At 34.8% G+C, this 27454-nt stretch overlaps 1 protein-coding gene across 4 annotated transcripts in view; it reads right to left on the bottom strand.

The window, feature by feature from the left end:
• Nucleotides 1-25003, bottom strand: part of GLS (glutaminase) — an 81766-nt gene extending 56763 nt beyond the window's left edge. For 2 of the 4 annotated variants that reach the window (XM_053665033.1, XM_037162929.2), the window contains exons 1-6: nucleotides 24352-25001; nucleotides 10884-10980; nucleotides 10411-10532; nucleotides 5655-5784; nucleotides 4852-4931; nucleotides 2079-2242 (exon numbers count right to left, since the gene is read on the bottom strand). In XM_053665033.1, the coding sequence (XP_053521008.1) occupies nucleotides 2079-2242; nucleotides 4852-4931; nucleotides 5655-5784; nucleotides 10411-10532; nucleotides 10884-10980; nucleotides 24352-24764 (1006 nt within the window). In that variant the 5' untranslated portion in view covers nucleotides 24765-25001. Of the gene's footprint in view, nucleotides 1-2078; nucleotides 2243-4851; nucleotides 4932-5654; nucleotides 5785-10410; nucleotides 10533-10883; nucleotides 10981-24351 lie in introns of all 4 variants that reach the window. The other 2 variants (XM_037162927.2, XM_037162930.2) reach the window with 2 other exon arrangements.
• Nucleotides 25004-27454: the final 2451 nt, after the last annotated feature.

The raw sequence follows: 27454 nt of genomic DNA, 5'->3' as shown, positions 1-27454 counted from the left end.
GCTGCCATTCTTCGCACCTCTTGTCCCCCCAACTCATTTGTTCTAGGTAGGTGGTCGAGCCCCAGTTGATTGCTCCATGGGCGGGAGCATAAGTTACTCCAAGAATCAAGGCCCATACACACCCTCTATACCTGTTAACAATACAGGGGAACAAGACTATAAAAATATGTTGATTAACCTAATTTCCCTACAAGGTAGAAAAAGACTTCACTAGGCGATGGTGTTTTCCAAATAAGTAACTTATTTCTTCATTTATAATGGAAAAGTATCAGCCAACTACCTCTCAAAGGATTAAAACTTTATATGCTATAAAGTATTTAAAAACTACTGATATTAAGAGTAGCTACTATAATTTCTTTACCTAGTCATTATAGTGATATAATCTTGTAACTTTATAAAGCTAGGACAACACATGTTTTTTAAAATTTTATAGTGCTAGACACATAGTCACACAGGCACATACACAAAGTGTATAGTTTCATGATAAATCTACCCTTGACATTTTAAATATGAAAAAAACCTATAAATTGGTTTTTGCTGGAGCTAGTCTAAAGCCAGACTTTAGAGCACAGAACCTAAGCAGAACTCAGGAATGGTATACATAGTGAGGCCTCCAATTTTTTATTACTTCAAAATTCCTGGCTCAGGACTGAAAAGGCCAAAGAATAAAGCCAAAAATCTCGTGTTATATTTTCTATTTCAGATATTATAAGCCAGTGCTATGTTCCCTGAGTTCTTACCATAATTTTTTCTTATAGATTCTGTCAATAAATTATAATTTCTAAAATCATAAATGCCCATGGTAAACAATATTTTACAATGGTTAAGTCATTTACCCCAAGCCCAATTTATTTGTTTCTAAAATACTTCTTCAGACTCAAAGCTTTACATTTCCTAATTTTTATTCTTAAAATATGATTCTCAAAATCAATCAATTCACCAAAACCACTCAGATTATTCTTTTTTACCTTAGGGAAATACTAATTTTTCTTATAAAATGTTTAATTTTATTAGAACAAAAATATTTCTTTCCATATTAAATCTTGATGTTAGTAAATTCATAAAATAAAGTTCTTTTGCATGTAATATGCTTACTGAAGTTGCTACTTTATGGTAATCTTCATAAAGACAAATGTAGCATCAATAGCATTGGGATGAAAATATTAATGTAAAAGAATAAAATATAATGCTTTCAAATAAATAGGAAAAGAAACATAAGAAAACACCTTATAACTTCACTAAAAAAAAGACTATAAATCACATTTCATTTTTTATCCAGCAATAAGAAAAAATACAGAAGTATATTTCTTCAAACCACTACTGCAACTACTGAATTCCTTCACTCTTGCTTTCTTCAATTCTATCTTATCACAAAATGAGGAACCTAGCATATGCCTTAAACATTAAAAAATAAAAACGAATCCATAGGTTGGCATGTAGATTCAAAACACCAACAATCAGATTACAAGTACTAACTACCTTTGCCCTCCCCTTTTCTTAAAGATCACTATAAAGTAATAAGGCTTATTTAGTTGTCCAACGACTTAATGCAAGATGTTTCAACTATTAAGTGTTATGAAACAGAAAAAGCAAACCACTATCTCAACCAGGGCCACCATTAAAAACTTGTTATGGAAGTTTTTAAATATATGCAATATACAAAAGCAGAAAGAATAGCATATAAACACTCATGCATCTATCCTTTAGCTTGAAAAATTACCAACATATAGTAATAATCACATCCAGCATTCCCAGCAATACTCCACTGAATTATCTTAAAGCAACTATCAGACATTGTGAGGTTTTACTATAAGATATTGCCCTATAGGTGATCATAAAGTGAATATCTTACTCCCTGACCCCATCTTCTCCTTATCCCACTTTCTAGAGGTATAAAATGCCTAAAATAACCATTTCTAAAAGTAGGTGATTAAACAATCTCTGTCAGCTTCACAAAATTCTGTGAAAAATAAAAATATGAATGCTTTTAATTTTCTTTAAAAAATGCAAAAAATAACTACGTAGGTTTACATAGGAAAGATGTTTCTTTTTCTGACCAATTTTTATGTAATTCTTACCATCTTCATTTAAAAACAGTTTGTTGAATCTTAATCCACTTGGCTCTTTCCCAACATATCGATGTACATATTCTGTTCCAAGATCATTAACAGCAATGGCATATTTCAAAGGTTTTACACAGGACTGAAGACAAAATGGAACTTTGGTATCTCCAATAGAATGCCTATTTAAAAGCAGATTACAAATTAATTAAGATAAACTGGAAAGAAAGTAACTGAATTACTCATTAGAGTTGTTGTCACATGTTAATTCTAGTTACAAAGGTTTCCCCATAATTTAACCACGGGTTTACTTAGATATTAAAAAGTAAATGTAAGTGTGTTTACTTTAAGAGGGATAGTACAAATGAAGGCAAAAGCTTAAAAGTACTTAGGTACTAAAATAATTCCAAATTAAGTAAGCAATGTGAAAAATTTCCTCAGGGCAAGGGAGTATGACCCTCCTTACTTCTACCTGTATGCAATCATATGAACTGAACTGGTCCTTTTAATAATTAGTCACTTTTTTTTTTTTTTTTACTGATAGCCTTAGCCAAGGCTAAACCATGGCTAATTTTTAAACAGAACACAATTTAGATTCAATACCATTCTCTGAGACCCTATCTATAAATGTATCATCTTGTTAACCATTTCTACTTACAATTCCAGCCCCATTATATTAACTGGAAACCACTATAGCTGGCACTAATGGTAATCATTATCACCATGTAGATGAACAAGACAAAAAGCTTCATGATAGTGAATTGGGATGCAAATGAAATAGAGCATATGTTTAAAAATAAAAAAACACCTTCACTGACCCTAGCTTATAACATAAGCCTCACAAGGGGAGAGATCTTTGTGTGGCTGAAGTATCCCAGGTGCCCATAATAGTACCCCACACATTACTTATTTATTCAGAGAAACTCATAGTGAAACTAAGCACTATTAATAACTACCCCTGGAGAAACAGTGGTTTAATGGAGAGGTGTCAAAGGACCACCTCACTTCTTATTATGGAAGGTAAATACATATGTATATATAGCAAAAGTATAATATTTTCTCTATCATCTTTATAAAAAATTTCTAATTTAGACTGTAACTTCAACTTGACAATCTTTCTAAAACCAGACAGCCTGTCTCCCTGCCCTGGCCAGTGTGGCTCGGTTGGTTGAAACGTCATCTCCTAGCCAAAAGGTTAGAACATGTGCCTAGGTAGTGAGTGGGTCTGCTCCCTGGTCTGGGCGCACACAGGAGGCAACCAATCGATGCTTCTCCCTCACATCAATGTTTCTTATTCTCCCTTCCTCTCTAAAAGCAATGAAGAGGACAAAAAAAGTCCTCGAATGAGAATTAAAAAAAAAAAAAAGAAAGAAAGAAAGCCTGTCTTTCTACTACCTTTGGATTTAAAAATATGTATGCTCCTAGGGGTGTCCAACCTACAGCCCAACAGGCTGCATGCAGCCCCGTATGGCTATGAATGTGGCCTAACACAAAATCATAAATTTACTTAAAACGCAGTGTTTGTGTAAGTAATGGGTGTCCCAAGACAACCCTTCTTCCAGTGTGGCCCAGAGATGCCAAAAGGTTGTACATACTTAGTCCAAAGTCAACTTTTAAAATTCTCTAGATAAGTAAAAAGAATCATTTCTACACAAAAAAAATGTTTAAGAGAAAAGCCATGTGCAAGGCATTACATGATAATAATTTTCTCCAAATAAAAAAATTTCCCATTACATGATAAACCATTTCCTCCAAATACAGAAACAAGAATATCACTGCCTACTGGAATATGCTCCAAGAAGATAAAGCCACATCTCATGTATTTGTGTCCTTTCATAGCATTCAACATTTAATCATTTAATTCAACACACACATAGTGCATGCTTAGCATATTTTACAAGTCCAGGGGAGGATAAAAGCCTATCATCATTACTAGATGTTCGTGGATTAGATTAACATTTAGTGAAAATGCACTGTAAGGTGCTAATTTAGCTTCTTCCAGTATTATACAATCTCTGGGCCCCAGATTCCTTATCTCAAGAATGAATGGACTAAACTGTGTCTTTTTGTATTTTTAACTATAAATACTTAAGGAAGGTAACTAGAAAAAAAACCAAAAAGATTAATTAGAATAAAGCCCCTTAGGAGATCAAATTTAACAAATTTTGTTTAAAATGTGTGGGGAAAGGAGAGGCTTTACTTGGACATTATCTTGAAAAATAAACCTAAAATTATAAGACTAAATGATCTGTAGTTTTAACAAAATTTATGGTAAAATTATATCTATGCTATAAATTCATCAATCTGTAATATACTTAGGAGTTGTATATTTTATTTTAAATGTTATATTTTAATTAAAAATTACCTTATTATGAAACAAAACAAAAACCAGAAAGATTATACCTCTGAGCTAAATCCTTGAGTAAAAATATATTTTTAACCAAAAACAAAACAAAACAAAAAACAAATGACAACACACTACTAAATCTTTATATCTAATTCACAGCATAATAAAAGCCATTCTTAAAGAAATATTCCAGAATTTTATACATTTTTCCAAGGACCTCTCCTTAATTCCTTGGTTTTTAAAACAAAATTATTCTCTTTGAAGTACCCTCATCATTATCCTTTTCATAATTCTGCTAGTCCTCATTTGCCGGTGGCTGCACCTATTAGTGTGAGCACTCCCCAAAGATGGCTTTCATGGACTGCATGAACTCCTGCATGTTTTGCAACTGACTTCTTACTTTACAAATGACTGACAGTTTTCATGGATTTGAAATAAACTCACCTCTGTCCATCTACTGTGCAAACAGATACACCCCACAAATCAGGACTAAACTTGGCCAGTTGAGGAATATAATCCGCAACCTAACAAACATATTGAAAATTAACAGATATATAATACAAGAAAACAATACTTTCTTTTACCAAAAACTTATCTCTTTAGCTTCCACCAATGAATAGCTATTTTATAGCACTCAGTGGCTTTGTAGTCTTTTACAACAATATTCATAAAAACTAAGGGCACAAGAGACTTGAGGATTACAGGTGAGATCTAAGTGATTTCTCTCAGTCTCCATCATCACCTCTTTTCCAATGCATGCTCTCTTGAAAAACTAGGACTTGAAAATTTTTTGTAAGGGAAAGAAATACAGAATTTCTTTAACCAGGGTCAGGCTACTTGGGGGGTTTCACTCTCTAAAATCTTTCAATATGAAGAAGAAATAAAATAGCCTTTATTATTACTTTATCCTCTGGAAAGGATTTTTCAAACTGAAAACATTTCACTCAGTGTTCAAGGAGAACATACTTGCAGAAATTCCCAGTAAAGTTACTATTTTATTAGTTAAAGATTTAAAGGCCATCTCAATCATTTGAAAATCAAAAGAAATTTATAAACTTAGATTTCTTTTTACCAAAAGTAATGAAGTTAAATATTTAAAATATTTTAAAAGCACTTTAATTCAATGGCCTCATTTAACTTAATTTTTTAAATTAACAAAACACAAGAAAACTACACACTGTCTATACTTCAAGTTGAGATTATGTTAAGTGATTAGTTTAGGAAAATATTCACATTAAAAATGTTACCTTTCCTCCAGACTGCTTTTTAGCACTTTCATATAACTCATCGATATGAGAAGTAAAAGACATAAAGTCAGGAATGACAAACTTTCTTCTAAACGCTTGTGTCAACAAAACAATGTTGCTTTGAACACATCTGTGGATGTGAAAAAAATAAATAAGAAGATTGAATGCCCTTCAAATATGAGTACTTGGAAATAACAATGTTAATCAGGAGAATATTTAAACAATAAAGAAATTCATGATTTTATGCAACAAATTAAATCCTATAAATTATACTCTTCCTACATTAGTTTTATTTCCTTCAAACAAGCTTTCATGTAGTTGCTTGTAATCTGTGAACAAGTTAAAGAAATAAATTAGATTGCCTAAGAATTATATCAAAGATTAAAGCAACAAAGAATTCCATCTGGTTAAGTATCAAGACCATCTAAAAACAAGTTTCTTAGCCTATCAGAGTTGACAGGCATTCAGTAAGACACATAGTTAACAAAAATCAGACTTGAATATGTCATACTTGAGATTCTATTTCTTTTTCCATTGAGTAACCTCAGACATATATCCCTTATTTCTATAAAACTATTACTAGTGTTTCACAAAAAGCTACAGTTTGTGTTTTAACAGTTTTCCTCAGTTATATTTCAAAAACTTGCACTTCTAAACAAAAAAAAATTGATATAAAATCAACGTTTGGTCACATTAATCTGTCTCATAAATAACATACTCATTAAGATGCTTGTAAAAATAATGAGTAATTCTACATAAAATATATAACATAGTGTAATTAAATTTATATTATTTGAATCACCAAAACTATTTAATTACATTATTTTGTGGACTATAAGATATGTAATACATTGTAGAATAAAAATGTTTCATTGTTTAAAACTATTTAAAAGATAGTAAATCAAGTGATTGGAGGGGATGAAATCTTAAGGATGTGAACTAATATTCTGCTTTGTCCTAAACAGGATTTAAGCCAGAAAATCAATACATTAATGTAACCTTAAAGAAGATTATAGCCAACCATATACTTGAGGTTCATCTTCTTTAAAGTTTCAATGACTCAGAAATAAAATATTTAATTGCTAAAGGAAAACTTGCTAGACATGAGCATCAAGCTATAATACCAATTTAGGACTAGCCTTTAAGAGACAAAAGAACTCAAATGTTTATAGATGAAGTATTAAAGTCAAAGCATTAACTATGGGAAGTCATTTATGTAACAGATTTCTCACAGATAAATAATACGATACTATATTAGCAGCTTCTTTGGGGGAAAAGAAAAAAATATTTCAAATTGGCATTTTAAAAAATATACTTAGTTTCAAGTAACATTCATCCTGTTTAATCCTTAAAACATAAACACTTTGAGAAGGATAATTTCCCCACTTCAGATTAGAAAACTCTAACTTTAAAAGTATATAACTTGCACTATTTATAAATGGAGAAATGAAGTAGGCACTCTCAGTATTTGCTTTTTTAGTCCATGGTGAGAAATTTTTGTATCTAAACATTTTAATTGAAGTTGTTCTAATAAAACATCAAATTAAAAGCCAGATTTCACATTTTAACTATTAATGAAAATTCAGAATATATACTCACTTGGTCAACATAAAATTAAAATGATTTAAAATATAATAGGTTGTTTCCAGTGACAAGGATATGCCCCCACAAACATAAAAATTATACTCCTAATTTCCATTATTTACCTATACATATAAAAATAATTGATACCCCAGAGTATCAAGAACTATTTACTTCAATAAACTTTGATAAACTGTTTTGTGATAGCTTCACAATGTTAATCTAAAAAGTTTTAAGTTTTGCTATTCATTTAGTATTTAATATATTTCAAATAGCAATTCAATTTGTACATGAGAGTTTAAAGAAATATATACTGAAAATACATTTCTCAGCAAAAAAGTTAAGACAATTTTCCTCATCTTAAATCACTATCTCTATCAAATCAAATATACGTTCTTATTTAAGAAATTATACATGAGAAAATATGAGGCTGCCAGTCAAATTTAAATTATTAACTTATTACTATTTAAATATTTAAAATTATCAGCACTTTTAAAAGTAGATTTTATAATGAACAAAACTGTACAGTCAGTGAAAGTAGGGCTTTGCTTTTTTTTTTAAATCAGAAGGTGCTCATAAAGCTGTGGTAACAGCCTTTAACTGGTGAATTACTGTGGCCAAAAAAAGTAATCTTAAAACTAAGAAAAGTGTCTAATTGGGTAATGATGAGCATTCCAGGTAGTAAATGTTTTTCTTGCAGTTATTTTAATATGAATCTAGATAGCATGAATCTAGGAAGTTAGGAATCATACAAAATGAACTCTGAGGAGGAAGAGCTTATTTCAGTAGGCTACATCTTTCTCATGCTTTGGTCATTGTTCTCATCTGCAAACTAGGAATAATCACTTTTTTCCCTTCTTAAGTATCTATGATTAACAACTGTAATGTATGTCAATATTTTACAAAATTATCTCATATATAATTTTTCACTAGTAAAATAACCCTGAATTTTTAAACAAAATCAAACAAACAAATGTAAAGACTTCCATTTGGTTAGACCAAAAAATTATGATCACATAAAAATAATTCTAATATTCATGATTAAAAAATGCATGAATAAACATGGTATTCATTTTCAACATAAATTTTCTACTTCTATTAGTTTTAAGGATAAATTAGCATTAAAAACAATCGACTATCTAGATGGGTACAGGCAGTCTCCAACTTTCACAAATAGATTATGCTCCAAACAGTATGCTCAGAACTCATTTTCCCATTAAAAAAAAGTCATACATAATAGCTTTCTCATATTATCCTCATATATTTACCAACGATGTATTTTAGGTAAAATATCAATACATTGACTTCAAATCTGTCCACCTTTTTTTATTACTTCTCTGGGAAAATAGATTCCACTATAATATCTCCTTCCTGCCCACATGGAGGTGAAACAGTTTTATCTCTGGCAACACTAGCTAGAAAAATTATTTTGAAAACAGGAAGAACTTCTCTGCAGCAATCACATTTCCAGGTGACCTGAAAAGGTTAATATTCATAGATCACCTCATCCTAGGGATAAAAAGAGCAATCCTTATGCCCACTGACTTAGACTTTCCCACTATATGCTTATATACACGACAAAGCATTTGTCAAGTTGGGAACTGCCTATATTACAATCATCAATTAAAACAAAAAAGATTGGATTAGTGTTTAAAATAATGGTAGCTGTTTTTTACATAATCATGGGTAGAAAATTTTATGGTTATATTTCCTGGATTCATAATCAATACATTTAAATTACTTTTAGTTTCAGATTTTAAGCATAGCAACATGTTTATAAAGCACAAAAAAATGTAAACAGTACTAAAAGTGTAAACAAGTGTGAGATGCTGCTTTCACTTTAAATTCCAAAGCAAGTCCTCATATCTATTATCAATAGATCTACCTACCATCTCTCTGACAATTTCACTATCAGATATGCCAAAATAACTCTTCAGAAGGCACCATAATCAAAAAGTCCTTTGCACAGAAAGCTTATAAACACTAAAAATAAAAAAATCTTTATTGTAAAAAGGTACAGCTAGCTAGAAATTATTTCCTTCTCTACACAAATATAGCAGTTCTGAAGACTCGAAATTTCTAATGCTTATTCCAACAGGGAACTAAAATTTACACTTTATAAGGTCAGTTGAGTTAACAGAATCAAGAACACTTGTGGTGAAAAGATAAACCCACACTGTCAGCAGTGTGCTCCATAGCATGCCAAGAAAATTTGAAGGACCTCAGTTAAATACTTATACCTCAAATGACTTAAAATTCCAGGACATTCCCAGGAGATATACCGAACACATTTCATCCAGCCCCCCCAAAATAAAAGAAAAATAAATAAAATTACAAATATACATACAAATAAATTTTCAAGGCTGATGCTGGAATTCTTTGGATATTTCAACATAAGTCTATAGTCTGAAAAAAGCTAATGTCTTATAGTAGTATTTACAATTTTATACTAGTTTCCACTTTATTAGTGCTTTAAAATATGATTGACCTCTTTGGGATCCATTACAAACATGCTGTCCATTAAATCATAAAGTAATTCACACTGGTAGGAATGCATTAATAAAGATAAACAATAAGCAAGCAAATACGAAAATTAAAAATAAATATTCTTGATCAACCAAATCAAGGCATTAATCTCCAAAGTTATCTTTAGTTTTTAAATATTTTAAGAAAATCAAAATAGTCAAAAGCCTATGTATGTATTAATACATCTAAAGAGAGGAGAGAAGCAAACAATGAAGAATTATAAATCTAAAGAATACAGGCTGTCTGAAACTCTCATTTTATAATGTCATCTAAATCACCTTGAAAGAAAGAAACAGAGACCATGCTGAGAAAGCCTGCAAGACATTCAGATGAATTGGTGCTCAATTTCAGCCATGATAGGAAAAAGAGTATTCTCTATTTAAACTGAATGCAATCTCCACGTACTGTACACTGGAAACATTCATAGCTACATTTCCTTAGAGCTGTTTCAAAGAAAGTATACATTCACTCCAATGTACCAGAAAAGCTTAATATGCACTAAGTTCTTCAAACAATTGATGTTTATAAAACCCAGTTTTTGTTTCAGTTACACAGGAAACACTGGCCTTAAAAAATGCAATTTTTAAAAAAAATAAAAGCCACCATATAGCATAGCAATCACCATTAAATGTTTGTCAGAAATTTTTACTTTTTAAAAAGATCTTTGTCTAGCATGACACCATCTGATGTTGTTTGAAGAGTTAATCTTAACATATCCATACACTCTTTCAACCTGGGATCAGACGTTCGCAATCCTGTAGATTTGAGTGCCTGTTTTTAAAAAAATAAGAGTTTGTAAATACATAGTGCAAATAATGTTTATGCTTATTCCAACTAAAAGTTTTTATTCCTGTACATAAAAACTTCTACCCAAGACCTGAATATGTATATGGCACTTTAGTGTCACTATTACCCACTTTCTGGACAAGTTTCTCTTTCTTTCATTTTCTTTCACTGATTACCTTGAAATGAGCATAATAAAAATTTGAAAACACAGTAAGAGAAATAGTCAGTCAGAATCTACATGTCAAATGACCTTTAAGACTACATTTCAATATATCTGTATTACTGATTTCAGTACTACTTTTAAAGAGTTTAAGACAGAAAAATACAGAAACTTACTGTAATAAATTTATGAACGGGTATTTTCTCTTGTCCTTCTGCAATTGTATAGAACAGCAAATCTTCCAAGCTAGGTAACAGACCCTGTTTTATTTTACTAAAGGGGAGAAAAGAAGATGAAATTAATTCTTATGTGAAGATTCTAATAGATTTACCTACATCTATTATTAAATACTCACTAAACCAGACTATAACTGAATTGATCTACTCATTAAGTATACGTCATATAGATTTATCAAAATCAAACCAGTATTACTGAAACCACACTGAAAAACAAGTAAATAATGATTCATGAATGAATACAGATATTTTTAAATCCCAGGTTTTAAAATCTTTATTACCATTTGTTGCTGTGCTAATGCCTAGTCATGTGATACAGCGGCACCTTCCTGCACAGCCTAATACAATCACCTAATATTAATTACAAAGCTAAGCGAAAGTTCAGGTAAGAGTCAGAACTTCACTTTTTTAACTGACTTCATTTACATATTAGTCAAACAGTTACCCTCACTGCAAAATCTGAGGAAGACAGCCATTAAGTACTAGGCAGTAAAGATTAGCATACAAGTTTTTGAATCCTGGCTATAATACTTAAACTGAGTCACCTTGTGTAAACTGACCTTTCTCTGATTCAGTTTCCTCATCTGAGAAAGGGAGATAATAGCACCTACCTCACAGGGTTTTTGTGAGGAACAGTTGACTTACACACTCAGCACCTTAAGAATGCTACCTGGCAGAAAGTAAATACTCAACTGATGGTAGCTACAGTTACTATTTCTAAAGTGTTCTAGGTTTACATATACAGATCAAATGCCACAAATCAGAAAGCCTATTAAAATAAAAATTTTTATCCTTAAAATCTTAGTTAACTAACTAGTAAAATGCTATGACTAACCAAACTTTTAAATAAGAAAGGAACTTTTTCCTACACATTGAAAAGCTTTCAAGTAAACAAACTACAATACACATATTAAATGTCTTTTTTTGGAGGGGTTGGAAACAGAAATTAACACATTTCATTATTCTGTCCACCAATACTGTCAATAAGCATTACAGCAATATTATAAGAACTACAGATCTAAGATTAATTCATTCTACATTTCATATTTATTATGAAATGATAATTTCATAATTATCATTTCATATTTATTAAAATGGGGGAGAAATATATACATCTGTGTATATACATATATATGTCTGTATATATAAAATATTCTGGAAAGGACTTTGCCTGTATTTCAAGAAAGCAAGAGATAAAATTATGAGAGATAAGAAGGCAATACTTTTTTTCTTAAATCCAGACCTTAAGTCAATTCTGGACTAGCCATTAGTATAATGGCAACTTTAAAAGAAAAATTTTGTAATTACTTTTGTAAAATAAACTGTTATACAGCATAAGTCTTTTTAAAATTGTGTTTTTATACTGTTAAAAACGCTTTTCTAGGTGTCCAAATAGGTACTGGATTACCCAAAGATTATATAATAGTTCCATACTTTAGTTAAGACTGACCACATGTATTTAGTAGTTACTTAATATAATTTCCCTATTATTAGTGATCTTCTATCTTAAAAAAAAATAGTTGGTTCAGAGCATGTACCTTTATACATGCAAATATATAAATTCTCCTAAAATATTACTGTTGACATTAATATAACTTGTATGTGTGTTCAAAGCTGTTTTAACTTTCAGTTTTTTAAAGTCAACCTTAAATATATTAATTTCAGGCCAAGATTTTAAATAAACTTCACAAATATCATAATTTAGTGATATATCCTAGGTATATAATTATTCCTTGAAACAATTCTGGCTCCTAAAAACCTTTTTTAAATGTATTTCTGGCCTTGGCCAGATGGCTCAATTGGTTGAAGTGTCGTCCCATACAATAAAAGGCTGTGCTCAGTCCCCAGTTCGGGTGTGTGTGGGAGGCAGCCAATTCATGGGTCTCTCTCACATCAATGGCTGTCAGTCTGTTTCTCTCTAAAAATAGCCCTGAGGATTAAAAAATGTATTTGCAATATTTTAAAAATAAGAGCTAAAATTAACGAGTAACTTACATTCTAAATACTCTCAGAGCATGCACTCTAATGTAATCCCTACAATGATCTTATGACATAAGGTACTATTATACCCCAAATATAGTATGGTTCCTGGTTTACTATTTGTTGAAAAAATGTATGACTACATCTCCATTTCACAAATGAGGAAACAGAGGGTCAGACGCATGAAACTTCCCAAGACTGTATAGTAGCAGAGATGGATTTCTGTTCATCCAGAGTCCAAGCCATTTACCACTACAGTGTACTGGGTTTCAAATTTACTAGCTAGTTCTTAGTTGTTATTACTGTTATAATATAGTTTTTCTTGACCCTACCCATATCTAAAACCATTAGTGTTCATTCAACAATATTAATAAGTTACATTTAAAGAAAAACTGAGCCAGGAAATCAGTGAAAAATTTGAACATACCGATTATTAACAGAAAATGGTCTGTCAAATAAACTTCAAACAGTGGTAATTTATCACTTCAAAAAACTGCAAGATAAGGTTTCTGTGTATTTATCACACCAGTAAACAGTTTTTGCTTTGCTAAAAGCTACATAAATAACATAAAATACCTATAGACTTCTTTAGTTTATGGAACACAGTGCCCCCCCCAAAAAAAGAAAAAGTGACTAAATTATTGCCACAGCTAGCAAAAAAGAAAAATGTTTATTTGCTTTTAGATGAGACTAATTTTTATACACGAGAGAGAGATGTAAGCCATCTCTAAAAACTATTCTCACAAAATAAGTGGTCAGAATTAACAAAAATAAAATGCTACCTATCTCAGCATTCAAAAGCTCAGACTCTGATTTGAGAATGAGTTATCTTCAACAATCTGGTGACCAAATGTACAGATTCTCCCCAAACTTTTACACAGGCATAAATTACTCCAAAGATCTTTTTTCTTGTCCTTTTTTTCTTTTCAAATTGAGTATGGCTTTCTGACAACACTTCACAATGACATATTTTGCTATTAAAATTCAAAAGCTAAAAACTCAGTTTTCAATAACTATACAGTAACTAGAAAATACTTGAAAAGTAAGTTTTAATGAACGAGAACAAAAACAAATTATAGCAGGGTTTCAAATGATAACATTAACATTTTAATGTTGTTATTAATGTTAATTCAGTATTAATAAACCCAAGTGATCCCTGCAGACACCCTACAGAAAAACATAAAATGGTAATGACACTCAACAATTAAAACAGAACATGCATAGATTAATAAATTCAAAGAAAAAATCCTTTTTTTGTACTTTTATTCCTTTCCTTTTATTCTCCCTCATGTCCTTTCTAATTTCTGCTTTTAAGATCCATTCACCATCACTTTGTTCCTTCTTTTACCCATTCCTTCCCTACTTTACCCTCATAAAATATCTGCCTAAAAAATCAGAAATGATTTCTTTAAAAAAGTCCCCATGCATTTTAGCTGCCATCTATGACATGTGCAATGCTGTTAGTTGTTGCTTACAACCTAAAAGGGAAATAGAACAACCTATGTAAGGCAGAATTATGGGAAAAGATCTACGGGATCCAATCACTAAAAATTACTTCACTGTGGACTAATAAAGTCAAGCTTTTTTTAGAATAGGTAAAATTTGAATTAGACTTGAAAGCTGGGTAGGAAAGGGAAACATGGCAACAAATGGGGATTTCAGGCAAAGGAAACAAAACTACCAAAACAACAAAGTTAAGCATTCACTGGATGTTTGTAAAGAATAGCAAACAACCAGAACTTAAGATAGATGATGTGTGTTTTTCTACCTACAAGCTATTAAAATAGCTAATTTTCATGGTTGGAAGAAATCTATGTTAAGTCAACCAATAAATGACAAAGTATCACCCCAAAAATGATCTTTAAAAACAAATTTTTGTTTCTAAATGTTTATCGTTTTGAATTGGAGTGATCTTACTGTGTCCATCATCACTAGCAAATAGCAGATTAAACCCGTGAAGTTGAAAGTTGAATTGAAGGTAGCTAACCATCTACCATTATATGTCTGACAAAGTGACAAATTCTACTTATTCTCTAAGTCACTTTACTCCAAGGGTTATTGTTGGTGGAATATAAAAGATCTTACATATTTTGAAGATTTACTGTTAAAAAAAAACTTTGTTGTTTTATCTTAAAATCCTAGGCAATAAAGCAAGGTGGGTAAACAGTTCCCAATTTACAGGTAAGGACAGTCTCAAAATCAAGCAGCATGTCCAATGTCACACAACTCTGAGTCACTGAACCAGAATTAGTCTAACAGACCTGGTTCTTGGTTTCCAGTTCTAGGTACTTCCTGCTGTGTCGATGAAAAAGGGGCCCCATACTAAACCTGAAAAGCTGAGGGGAGGCGTATATGATGGGCTTACAAACCCAGAAACGGAAAGTAGTCACATATGGTGTTCTAACTAAAAGCAGGCCATGGTGGATGGTCACCCTAAACTTACAGCTTTCTTGACAAAGGTCAATTTTTATCCTTGAACATGTTAGGTGATTAAATTTTTATTCTGCCTTGTTAAAATTGCATCCTGAAAAAAACAAGGATGAGATTATATTAAATTAGGGCTGCTGTTTTGATTGGACTTCATTGAAATTTATTCAAGGCCAAGCCAAAGAAAGAAGCACAAAAGCTAGCTTTATGTGAGGAAATGGCCGGCCTATTCATATCAACTAATGGTAATTTGTCCACATGGACAGCTTCATAAATCTTAATGGGTGGTAGTAGGGCGGGGGTGGCAATCTGCCTCTCTCTGATGGGGGGGATGAGTACATGGTAGATCAAGCTGCCAATGTCCAACTCTGTTGATCGTTCCAACCAGATATCCCTTTAGTCAAGTATCCTTTAACAAATCATTCTAGTTGTAAAAATACAGGCATTATGTGAATTGTCACTTCAGCCACTTTGATACCAGAGCAAAGATGTTTTCTTTGAAATAACTAAAATACATGGGTAGATATTAATAAAAGGCAAACTTAAACTACTCATAATACAAAACAGCTCTGAAAATGGACTGCCTGCTAAGGAAATAAATTCTCTTGTCAAGAAGTATTCAAGCAAAAAATGAGTAACAGTCTATAGGGGAATTTTTATAAAAGAAGAGAGAAGTACATCAGCTGGGGAGATGGAATTTTAAGGTCTCTTCCAATCCTGAACCTCAAAAAGTAATCAATTCTACACAGCACATTATTAATCTGCAAATACCAGATTTTTTAAAGAAATCCTAATCATGTATAAACTTGATTAGGTCTTTTAATATCTGTGGCCAGTTCATAAAATATGTAAAATGAGGGGGAATTAAGATGTTCTTATAATCATTTCCAACTTTAATTCTCAGTTTTTGGATTGGTAAAAATATATCTCCTAAATTCCTACACTAAAGACCATAAATCTTAGTGACTCAGGACCTATGTGCACATAAAGGACTTATGTACACAGATTTTATACATAAAGTTCAATTACCTGGGTGCTTTTAAATAAGCAGAGTACTTAATGTCACTGAATTGTATACTCACAAAATGTTAAACCAGGACATTTTATATTTATTTTACCACATTTCTCTTAAAGCTAAGGGCAATGGGGTATAGAAGGTGAGAGGGAAAACAGTTGTAGGAGAAACATGAAGGACAGGAACAAGATGTGGCAACTGATAAAAAGATACAAAAATCCACAGAACAAACTCATTCAAAGCAGAACCAATCAAAGTATGAAAGACTACCTTACATAACTAAACACAGTTTAGTGCAGGGGCCACTAACAGCAAACTATAGCAGGGGACCTGCTTTTGTAAATAAAGTTTTATTTTAAGACAGCCATGTCTTATTTATTTACCTATTATCTATGGCTGTTTTGCTACAACAGCTGATTTGAAAAGTTTTAACAGGGATCAGATAGCCTGTGAAGCCAAGATTATATACTATTTGGCCCTTCAGAGAAGTTTGCCAACACTTGGCTTAGAGCATCACTGTGTTTTAGCACTGTGTGGTAATGTTCACTTATATTAAACATAACTTAATGGGAAATGTTCGACCCCATTCATTATAATGCTTTAAAATGGCAGAAAAACATGTAATATTTTATAAGGAGACATATCAAAAATAGTTTAGAAATAAAAAATTGTAGTAAATATAACTGAATAATTCTGATAAATACAAACAGCACAAACCTATTCATAATCTTTTTTCGTGTAAGTGGTGCTTACTATTTTTTACTGTAAATGGTGCTTACTGTTATACATACCAGCAACAGGACACTGGGAAAGCAGACTAGCAGAGAAGAGCAGAGATTAACAATTTAAAATTTAACAGTGTGGCCCTGGCTGGCATGGCTCAGTGGATTGAGGGCCTGCCTGTGGGCTGAAAATTTGTCAGTTAGATTCCTGGTCAGGGCACATGCCTGGGTTGCGGGTCAGGTCCCCAGTTGAGGGCATGCAAGAGGCAACTGGTCTGTTTCTCTCCCTCTCTTCCTTCTTTCCCCTCTCTCTAAAAAAATCAAATAAAACCTTTAAAAAATAAATAAAACCTAACAGTGTGGTTCTTCTGATTATTGAGGTTATATATACTTATATATAACCATCATATGTACTTATAAAGTGAAATCTTAAAAGTAACTTCAAGGGGACAAGAAAAATAATGTTCAGTCTCACAAACCACAACTATTATCACTGCAGCTTATTTCCCTCTATCACTTTTTAAAGCATTTTCCCCCAAAAGCTTAAGATCACTTGAGATATCATTAAAAAATGTGCATTCTAACTTTTGGCCTGACATTCTATTTCTCTTATATCCATAAAAATAATCTGTATACATTTTAAATATCCAAATAAGGGACTTTCATGTGGATGTACCATAATTTAACCATTCCCCTAATACTGAACACAAGTTTTCCCCCACTTTTCTAATATGCATAATACTGTGCCAAAATATTAGTAAATCTTTTCTATATGTAACTTACTTTGTTACCCTAGAGAATATATTTACAGTTCTTCATACAATTTAAAACTGTTCTTCAGAAAGTCTGTACTCTTTTAATAACTCCTACCAAGAATCTAAGGAAGTACCTATGTCACTCAATATCCTCATCAATATGACAATTTAAATATCTTCTTTAGAGACCTGTACCAAAGATTAGTATGCAAAAATGTACTTCTAAATCCTGAAAGCTATCAACTTCTGCTAATCATGCAATATCAATAATTCTGTTTTAAAATTAATGTTTTCACTACAAACATTTCTTTAGTAAGCAGTAATGTTACTTACGTACCAGGCATACACCCCAAAGGAAGCCAAGACACATTAACATTTCATTTCTACTACATCATAGGTGGTCAGAAAAATCACCCAATAATCAGTCATATGCACTATTTCATAACCAAAGCACTTTTACATCTGAGTAGATTCCAGGATAAAATCATACTAACAGCATCTCTACTTGAAAGCTATTTACCTCACTTAGAGATATCAATAATTACATAGTAACTATTTTTATACAGTTCACTAGGCTTTCTTAAGCATTCTCCTTTAAAAATTATTTACTTGTTTATTTAGGGAGGGAAGAAGAGGGAGAAAATATATCCATGTAAGAAACACTGATTGGCTGCCTCTAGTACATGCCCCAACAAGGGACTGAACCCGCAACAGGCATGTGGCCCTGACCAGGAATCAAACCAGCTATCTTTCAATTTGACAAAGGATGCCCAAGCAACTGAGCCTCACCAGTCAAGGCAAGCATTCTTCTTAGTATCAAATGACTTTAAAAAGTGAAAAGGCACAAACAAGCAACTCCTTGGTTTTATACAGGATTCAAACAAAGATTGAGCTCCTTAAAGAATACAAATCCTACAATTAAACTTTCAGTTTCTACAGACATAATTTTTCTTTACTTCAGTACTACAAGAAGGTACTAGTATACAGCTTTTTAACGATTTTGAAGTGTTTTTTTTTAACTCAAAGAAACCCACAAATATCTTCAACAAATTTCTCTTCAAGGTGGCATTTATTTTTTCCAGAATAGTGTCCTACGCCCTTGCCTCTCCCTAATAACTTTTCCCTACATATTGTCTCCAAAAAAAAGATTAAGTTTCATTTGATTGTCATATCCTGAACTAGTTGATTCTGAGGTAGACAGACTTCTTTGTAAAACAGTAAGACCTGAAAACAAGAAGCTAAAACTCAAGAAGACTAAATTTCTGGATCTAATGCATGCTCTTTCAGTGACCCTCATCTGAATATTTATTAGTAGCATGCAGTTTGTTAATTACAGATCATATATAGATGTACTGACAGCTAAATAGATGTGTGTGTGATTTGTAAATATTAGGCAGCAAAAGTGGTATATGTGTTATGATCCCATTAAAACCTCACTGATAATAAAAAGTTTTAATTTTTTTAATATTGAGGAAATCACATAAAATGACGGAGGGGGTTCACTGAGAAAACTGCTATCAAAATTAATTATACTTTCAATTTTGATTTTAGCTTAAGTTAACTAAAAATATGCTTTTACAAATTAAAAATAAATGCATTATTAAATGATCTAACAGAATGTCATCTATTTGAACAGATTGTCTTTTGATTCCAAAATATATTACCTAACCTGCCAAACACTATCTCAATTTTATTATCAGTACTATTCTATAGACCTAATTCAATGTTTGCTGAAATGTATAAGTATTTAATCTTACTCTGAAATTCAATTCTCAACAGAATGTAATGATTCTCCAGCCCTCACTTTCCATTTCTTAAGAATATAAACTCCAGAAACAAAATCATAGTATCTGAAGGTAGCTGAAATCACTTATGTATGCACTTTCACTTTTAGTATAATAATTATTCTATTTTTTTAAAGATTTTATTTATGTATCTTTAGAGGGGAAGGAGAGAGGGAGAGAAACATGAATGTATGGTTGCCTCTAGTGCGTCCGCTGTAGGGAACTGGCCTTCAGGGAACCTGCCTGCAACCCCGGCACGTGCCCTGAATGGGAATCGAACCGAGATCCTCTGGTTCACAGGCCTGTGCTCAATCCAATGAGCTACACCAGCCAGGGCTCTATTTTAATTTTAAAATATTTTTGAAATGCCATGACTTTGTATAGGTGAGCAAACACACAATTACTGCATGTGAGTATGCAGTTTTCAAGATACTACCAAACTGCCCCCACAAACAGCTGAACTAATTTAATTTATACTTCTACCAACAATGTAAGAGTTCCCATTTCCCACAACCTTCGCATTACTTGTTTTAACTTAACATCTGCCAAACTGATAGGGAAAAAATGCTGTTTTAATGGAATACTTTCAATGTTGTAGAAGATAGATATGATTACCTATTTTCTAAAGAGCATTCCCAGCCTGGTCCTTCTGTTTTATCACTCTTTTCCTTTCTCATTAAATAATAAAATGCCCCCTCATCCCCACCTGCCAATCCTTTGCAGGGACCCTAGAATATACTTCTGGGCTTTACAGAAATGAAGCATGGCATGCTTGACAGAGAAAAAGACACTGTGATAAAAATGGCTTCGTTAAGACAAGAACTGATATAAAGGTTAGCCAAGAATCTTTAATGCTGCCCTGGCTGGTGTGGCTCAGTGGATTGAGCGCTGGCCTACAAACCAAAGGGTTGCTGGTTCAATACCCAGTCAGGGCACATGCCTGGGTTGCAGGCCAGGTCCCCAGGGGGGGCATGTGTGAGAGGCAACCATACACTGAGGTTTCTCTCTCTCTCTCTCTTCCCCCCCTTCACCTCTGTCTAAAAATAAATAAGTTAAAAAAAAAAAGAATCTTTAATGCTATAGCATGGTCTGTGACTTTTTTATAATACATATTCCAGTGATATTTTGAAATTAAAAGTCTATAATTAATCTCAAAACAGTATGCAAAATAGATTGAAATGAGACAAGAGAATGGATATGGGGCCCTTGCCAGGTGGTTCAGATGGCTGGAGCCTTGTCCCATACACCAAAGGTTGTGGGTTCAATTCCTGGTCAGGGTAAGTACAGGAGACACCCAAATGATGCTTCTCTCTCACACTGGTGTCTTTGTCTGTCTCTCCCCATTCCTCCCCCCTTCCTCTCCCCTAAAATCAATTTAAAATATCCTTGGGTGAGGATTAAAAAAGAATTGATATGGGGGTACAGATTTTAAATTTGAAGTCATCAGATAAGTGGAGGTAAATGAGAGAACTGAGCTTGGAGGGGAGATAATATTCACAAAGACAAGAGTCAAGACTGAGAGAAGGTATATGCTCTTGAGAAGGCAGACAAACAGAAAAGAAGCAAAGGCCTCAGCCTCAGGGCTTAACCAGTGAACAAACTCAAAAGTCAGAAAAGAAGAGAGACAACTTAAAACAGAGAGCTGAGCAAAGTAGTTTTTAAAATGACAGAATGAAAACAAAATAAGAGCACTACATGGAAAACTGGACACAGATCATTACATTTTTCCATAAGATACAAAAGACAGTAGTAAAATCTTAATCTAAACCAGAACTGAAGTTGGTTGAAGGAGATGGCAAATACTAGAATGACAATGACTCAGAGTCTGTAATGACTCAGAGTCTGTCCATGGGAAAAAGATAAGTAGGTAACTTGTTTATATCCCACTGCTTTCCATAATATAGTATGATAAGGTTGATAAAATATAGTTAGGCCAAGGTAAGAAGGAAAAGCAAATACCCAGCCACATGAACTAATAAAATTGCTATATTTAAGTATTAAATTCACTCTGAGCTTATGGTAAGCAGGGGAAAAGGGTAAACAGTGCAAGTCACATAGTTTCCTACAAGAAACACACTTTTGCAACATAACTTTTTTTCTGGACACTAAAAAAGTTTCTTATGTGTGAGCCTAAAAATCAAAGACCAATCTCCTTATCAGGTTTTACAATAGCAAAGCAATTTTATTCTTATTTATTTAATAAACAGTTATGTTGTACTTAACACATGCCAAATACTGTTCTAAGTAAGCCCTTTACAAAATATTAACTCATTTTCCACCTGGCTATTTCTTTCAATAGTCCTCTATAAAACCTGCCAGAGTCCTGAGTGAGTGCTGGCATTCCAGGTGGCTTGCTGATGACTGAGGGATGACGATGCTTTGGAAGCTGAGCATTATAAAGGATAATAGAATCGACTGGAAGCTTACCTCCCAACATAAGAAAAATGTTTATTACATAAAGGCAAAATGAAAGAAGTCAAAGTAGGAAAGAGCAGATTATTCAGAAAATAGGATCTTTAACTAGATTAAATTTTTTGCACAATCTTAAAACCAGTGTTCTTCACTTTATACATAAACTGGAGACAGCTGGGGTTCACTCATGAAATCCTTGAGTGAAAGCTCTCAGGATTATGGTATATAGGCATGCCTCGTTTTATTGCATTCAGCTTTACTGTACTTCACAGGTATGGCATTTTTGTGTTTTTTCCAAACTGAAGGCAAGACCAGCAAAAAGAGTACGACTTGCTTGTTATTGCAATACTCACTTTATTACAATAGTGTGTAAGTGAACCCACAATATCTGCAAGGTATGCTTTGTTTGAATAAGTCCAGCTATTACTCCAACTTTGGCGGCAAAAAACCCCAAAAATCTCTTTTGAACTAAGGTAAACAAATTTATCTTATTAGCCACTCAAACTCCCAGGACATCTGAACAAATATTGTTGAAGGATTCCCTGGCCTAGACTGATTTTCTTTGGGGGCTGGGGAGAGAGGACAGGCCATTTTTTAATGCAGGGATTGTCAGTTAAGTGTAAGTCAATAAATAAGTGTTATAAGCCAAAATAGTGTTTCAAAGTTATTGCTAACAAGAGATGTTATTTAGAAGGCAATGAAGGTTCAAGCTTCTGAAAAACATGTAAATCACAAAAGGGGCTCAGCTTCCTGACAAGGGAAATAAAAGGGGTACACTAGAGCCCCTGAAGAAAGACAGGAAGGCATTTTCAATAAAAAGCAGTTCCTACTCTATAGCCTTCACGGACAACTTTTAAATGCCAGCAATTGCAGTTTGCAATTCTGTAACTTTGGGCACAGGAATTTAAACTAGTTACACGTCTGATAAAACAGATGATGTTAAATAAAAGTGAGTACCATATGAGATTAACCATACACACTCTAGTCTCTAAAAAACGTAGTAGAGGTAGAAATTTCACAAAAGTGTAGCTTTTTAGATCTTGAAGGGATTTATCTAACTGAAGATGTTAAATGTGTGCCTATGGTCATAAGGTTACTTACTCTGTAGCACGTGATCGTTATCACATAATACTACAAATTTTGTCCATCAAGCAATCTTTTTAAAATAGTATTTTTTTCAGTCTGGGAAAACAACTTTAGTTGGCAATGTTTTAGGAAGGTGCCAACTTCAATGACAGGAAATATTAAACAGACCTGACATTGAAAGTAGTAAGAATCACACTTTCGATTTGGCTTAAGGTACTACGGAGCTGGAGATACTAACATAAATTTAAAAAAGACAAAACCGGTCACATAATGTTAGTACAGTATCAGAAAAAGAGTGAAGTATAAAGCAAGCCGACAGGTAAATTTGTGTGCATTTATAGCACACAAGACAAAATATCCAGGAAACTGCTTAACATGCTATGTAAAAAAAACCCATTTTGTTTCAAGACTAAACTGCTCTGTGGTACAAGTGAATTAACATCCTATCAGTTTATGTTAACTCGAATGTTTCAGTTAGTGTTTTACCCTTCACATTTCATCTTCGGAATTCTGACTTCTATTTTCAAAAAGTCGCCCACCTCACGCAGGACATCAGACAGGCCAAAGCCACAGCGCACACAGGTGGTCTGTAATGCGTGCCCCATCTTCTCTGCCACGTGACCCTTTTCCTTCTAATCTTGCTTCAGAAACATGATTTCCGGTGCCACCGCGGGCCCAACACAGGCCTGAAGGAGCCACGCTGTTAATATTAAGAATACTCTCAACTAGGCTTCCAAACAGATGGTGGCGGTGGCAGAGAGCGAAGAATGGCAGACTGGGAGGAAACTCGAGCCCGGAAAAACGACGAATCGGGAAAGCACAGGCTCTGCTTAACGCCCGACTCCTAAATGTCACTGTGTAGCTGTTCGTGTGGCATCACCCACGAAGGGCTGGGCGCGTGCCCGGCTACCGCAGCCCGGAGCCAGGGCGCAGCGCACGCCGCGTGGGTCAGGCAGCCACATCTCCAAAGCGGGAGGTGAGGCACTTCGGGCGCCTCCGCCGCTCCACCCGGGCGGCCCGGGAAGAGAAGTGAGGCCCTGCGGAGGGGCGCGAGCCGGGGAGGCTCGGGCGCGGCTGGGCCTAATCACAGAGCGAAGAGGGTGCAGGCCGCTCGGCATCTTTCTTTCTCCCGGACCCTCAGCTCCCATCCCGCCCCACATCAGGCCCCGCCCGGGCCGGACCCCACGCGTAACGAGGCCTCCTCCGCCGCGGCTCGGAGACACTCACTTTTCTCCTGAGGCCACCAGCTCCTTGCCCTCGCGGTTGCCGAACGCTTCCGTCTCCCCGGGGCCGTCCTTGGGGCCGGGCGCTGGAGGGGCCGCAGGCGGCGACGCCCCTGGCTGCGGCTGCTGCTGCGGCTGCTGCTGCGGCTGCTGCGAACCCCCCTTGCCCAGCTCCTGGAGGATCTCCGAGGGGGAGCTGGACAAGCCCCGGGCAAGGAGCCCTGCGGGCCGGCCGCCCCCGCCCCACCAGGGGTACAGCCGCGCGGCGACCGCCGACGCGGCGGCCTCGGGTCCCCCACCCTGGGCGCGCGGGCATAGCGTGGCCGGTGGCTGCCCCCGCCTCAGAGCGGCGCTGGGGACAGCGGACGGCCGCAGGAGAAGGTCCCGCAGCATCGCCGAACCTCGAAGTCGCATCATGCCGCCGGGTCAGTCTGTGCGGGCTGGACAGGGAAAGATGCTAGGGACCAGGGCGGCCGCTCTCCTACCAGGATGCGTTATCCCGCGGGAGGGCGAAAGGGCAAGCGAGGACAAGCAAGGACAGGGGCAGCGACGTTGGTGTGGGTGTGGTTCCGCCTCCAGATGCCAGTGCCACTGCCTCTGCTTTTGCTCCTCTCACCGCGGATGGCTCCGCACTAAGTCTGAGGTGCAGGGGAGGGCTGGGGACGTTCCGCGCTCACCCTCCTAGGTAGGAGGGAAGACGCCGGCGCTCTGCCCACTTTGCCTACTCCTATTGGTTCAGATTCTCAACCTCTCTTTTGATTGGGTACTGGAGCAGTCAAATTTCTCTCGGCGCTTAATACGCGACGAGGCTGGCGAGGGATTGGCTGGAGGCGGGGAGAGGAAGCGAACTGACTGTGAGGCGGCGAAGCCTGGCGGGGCTGCAGAATAGCCCCTTCCTCTCGCTGTACAAATGCTGAGGTTGCCCTGTTTGGAGACTAGAGACTCAGGAGTCTTGTCATTCACGAAACGGATGGGCTCCTGGACTCTGGGTCCTCAAACTGCCGGGGGCCGGGGGTGGGGTGATGGGCACGAGCCCCTGCTGCTGAGGGGCAGGGGAGTCAGCGAGGCTGACGAGAGCTGGGCTGGTCCAGACTTGCGGCTGGACCAGACTTGCGGCTGGACCCCGGCTGTCGGGTAAGGGCGTGTGGCTACGCCTCTGAGGGCCGTGGTCCCGCGAAGGCAGCCCCAGACGAGCCTCATCCCTCTCCCAAATGTTACATTTACTTGAAACTTTCCATGGTTGGCGACTACCCAGATGTGAAGTGTTTTGGAAAAAATGAGCAAAATCCTTTCAGCTATGTGATTTAGCTATGTGGACGGCTGAAGTTTGGAGGAGGGCGAAGAGAGAAGTTCCAGACTACAGTTGCTTTCCTTTTCAAAAATTATTTTACATGTACAACAGTATCTTAAGAATATTTTTGAACAGCAGTGATTCTCTCAACATCAGTTTGCTTGAAAGAAAAAATACATTGTTGTATTTTAAAACCTGCGTTATCATTTAAAAATAGAAGCGTTCTTTAAAATAGAAGCATCCAAATACTGGTTCTCTGAATTGTTTCAGCCTGGTATCATTTCATCCTTCTATCCTTCTGAACCTGTAGAAAAAAGAGCCTAGGGTCTAATAAACTCTTCAGTTTTTCTCTAAGCCTATAACATACACTCCACGATTTTTAAAAAAAATGTTTTTAGACGATTTCCTAGATCAAGTAGGTTTAAATGCACAGATCCACAAAGGTTAATGGGATGATTTTTCTGAAACAGGATGTGTGTCAGGTGCATTGTTAACTAATCAGGTTTAGTAATCTAATGAACCTTAAAATATTGCACTAGTTTAATAATTAGGAAATCTGGTTGACTACAGGTTATATGACCTTTGGCGTGATACAGTCTTGCCATGTTTAAGTTCTTTCTGCCCTTTAACTAGAAGAACATGGAAAACGCCATTGTATAGAGCACTTAATCATATTTTTAAAATATAAGAGAATTGTAAATTACTTAGAGGTCTTTTATTACTGCTTCATGTTACCTGTCACTAAAATTTAACAGTAATCAAAGTGATAATATATTCAGGAAAGGGACCATCAAGTTTTGTAACAAAAGAAATATTACCTCTACCTAATCTCTGCACTCTGACTTATCAATGACATGAACCTGTATATTCTCCCGTCTCTTAGATTTAACTAGTTATCAATTTTGATTGCTGCCTTTCCCTGAACCACATTCAAGTTATTGGTAAATCAAGTTATTATTTTCCTTAGTTTCTCTAATTTTTCTATGAAAATGCTTTCCAATGATTAAAGGTTGAAATACTTTATAGTATACTTAAATATAAAAAGCAAACTAAGTAATAGATAATTTTCTAGAGTTTCTCCTTTCAGGAATGAGCTGCTAAGAATAGACAGATGTTAATCCTAACATTTAGAAAAACTTAAAAGTCTGCTGAAATTTAACCTCTTTTTTAAGAAGATTAATGAAAAAGTTATAGACAGCAAATTGAAACTGTAATAAATAGGATAAAAAATGTGGTTCATCAATGCTTTCATTTGATTCTTTTATTGATCTTATATAATTTTTGAAATCTCTAATGTTTTTTAATCAAATATAACTTTGGAACTATGAATTTTACTTAATTACTATTTCCTTTAGGTTAATTATCCACCTGTTTAATCATACCATCATATAAAACAAAATATATCCCTATAAAAATATTGTATACATATGCAATAGTCCACCAAAATATCTACAAATAGAAAATGGCTTTCCAGATTAACATGTGACTGGAATGTCAAAACTGCTTATACTTCCTCTTTGGCTAGTAGATTAAGTGCAGCTATTCTACAATAGGTTGTGGTCTCACCGCCATTGAAAAAGAAGGTAATCAATCATGAAAGGAGAAATAGTAACATATGCACTTTATTTCTGTTCTAACTAGAAGCACAGTTTCCTGAGCTTCTATGTTATTTTGAAGATTAGAAAAGGCTACTGTTTCAAGATCACAATATAATCTATATATGAGTTCCAGATCTTGCCCATCACAAAAATTAAAAGGCTATTTGTTGAGCTAAATAGAAAATGATTCTACTTTGACTAACAACTTGTAAGAATTG

The sequence above is a fragment of the Artibeus jamaicensis genome, unplaced genomic scaffold (assembly GCF_021234435.1).
Source record: "Artibeus jamaicensis isolate MK-2021 breed Jamaican fruit bat unplaced genomic scaffold, CSHL_Jam_final contig_391, whole genome shotgun sequence".
Taxonomy (NCBI): domain Eukaryota; kingdom Metazoa; phylum Chordata; class Mammalia; order Chiroptera; family Phyllostomidae; genus Artibeus; species Artibeus jamaicensis.
This window is presented reverse-complemented; position numbering and strand designations above follow the sequence as displayed.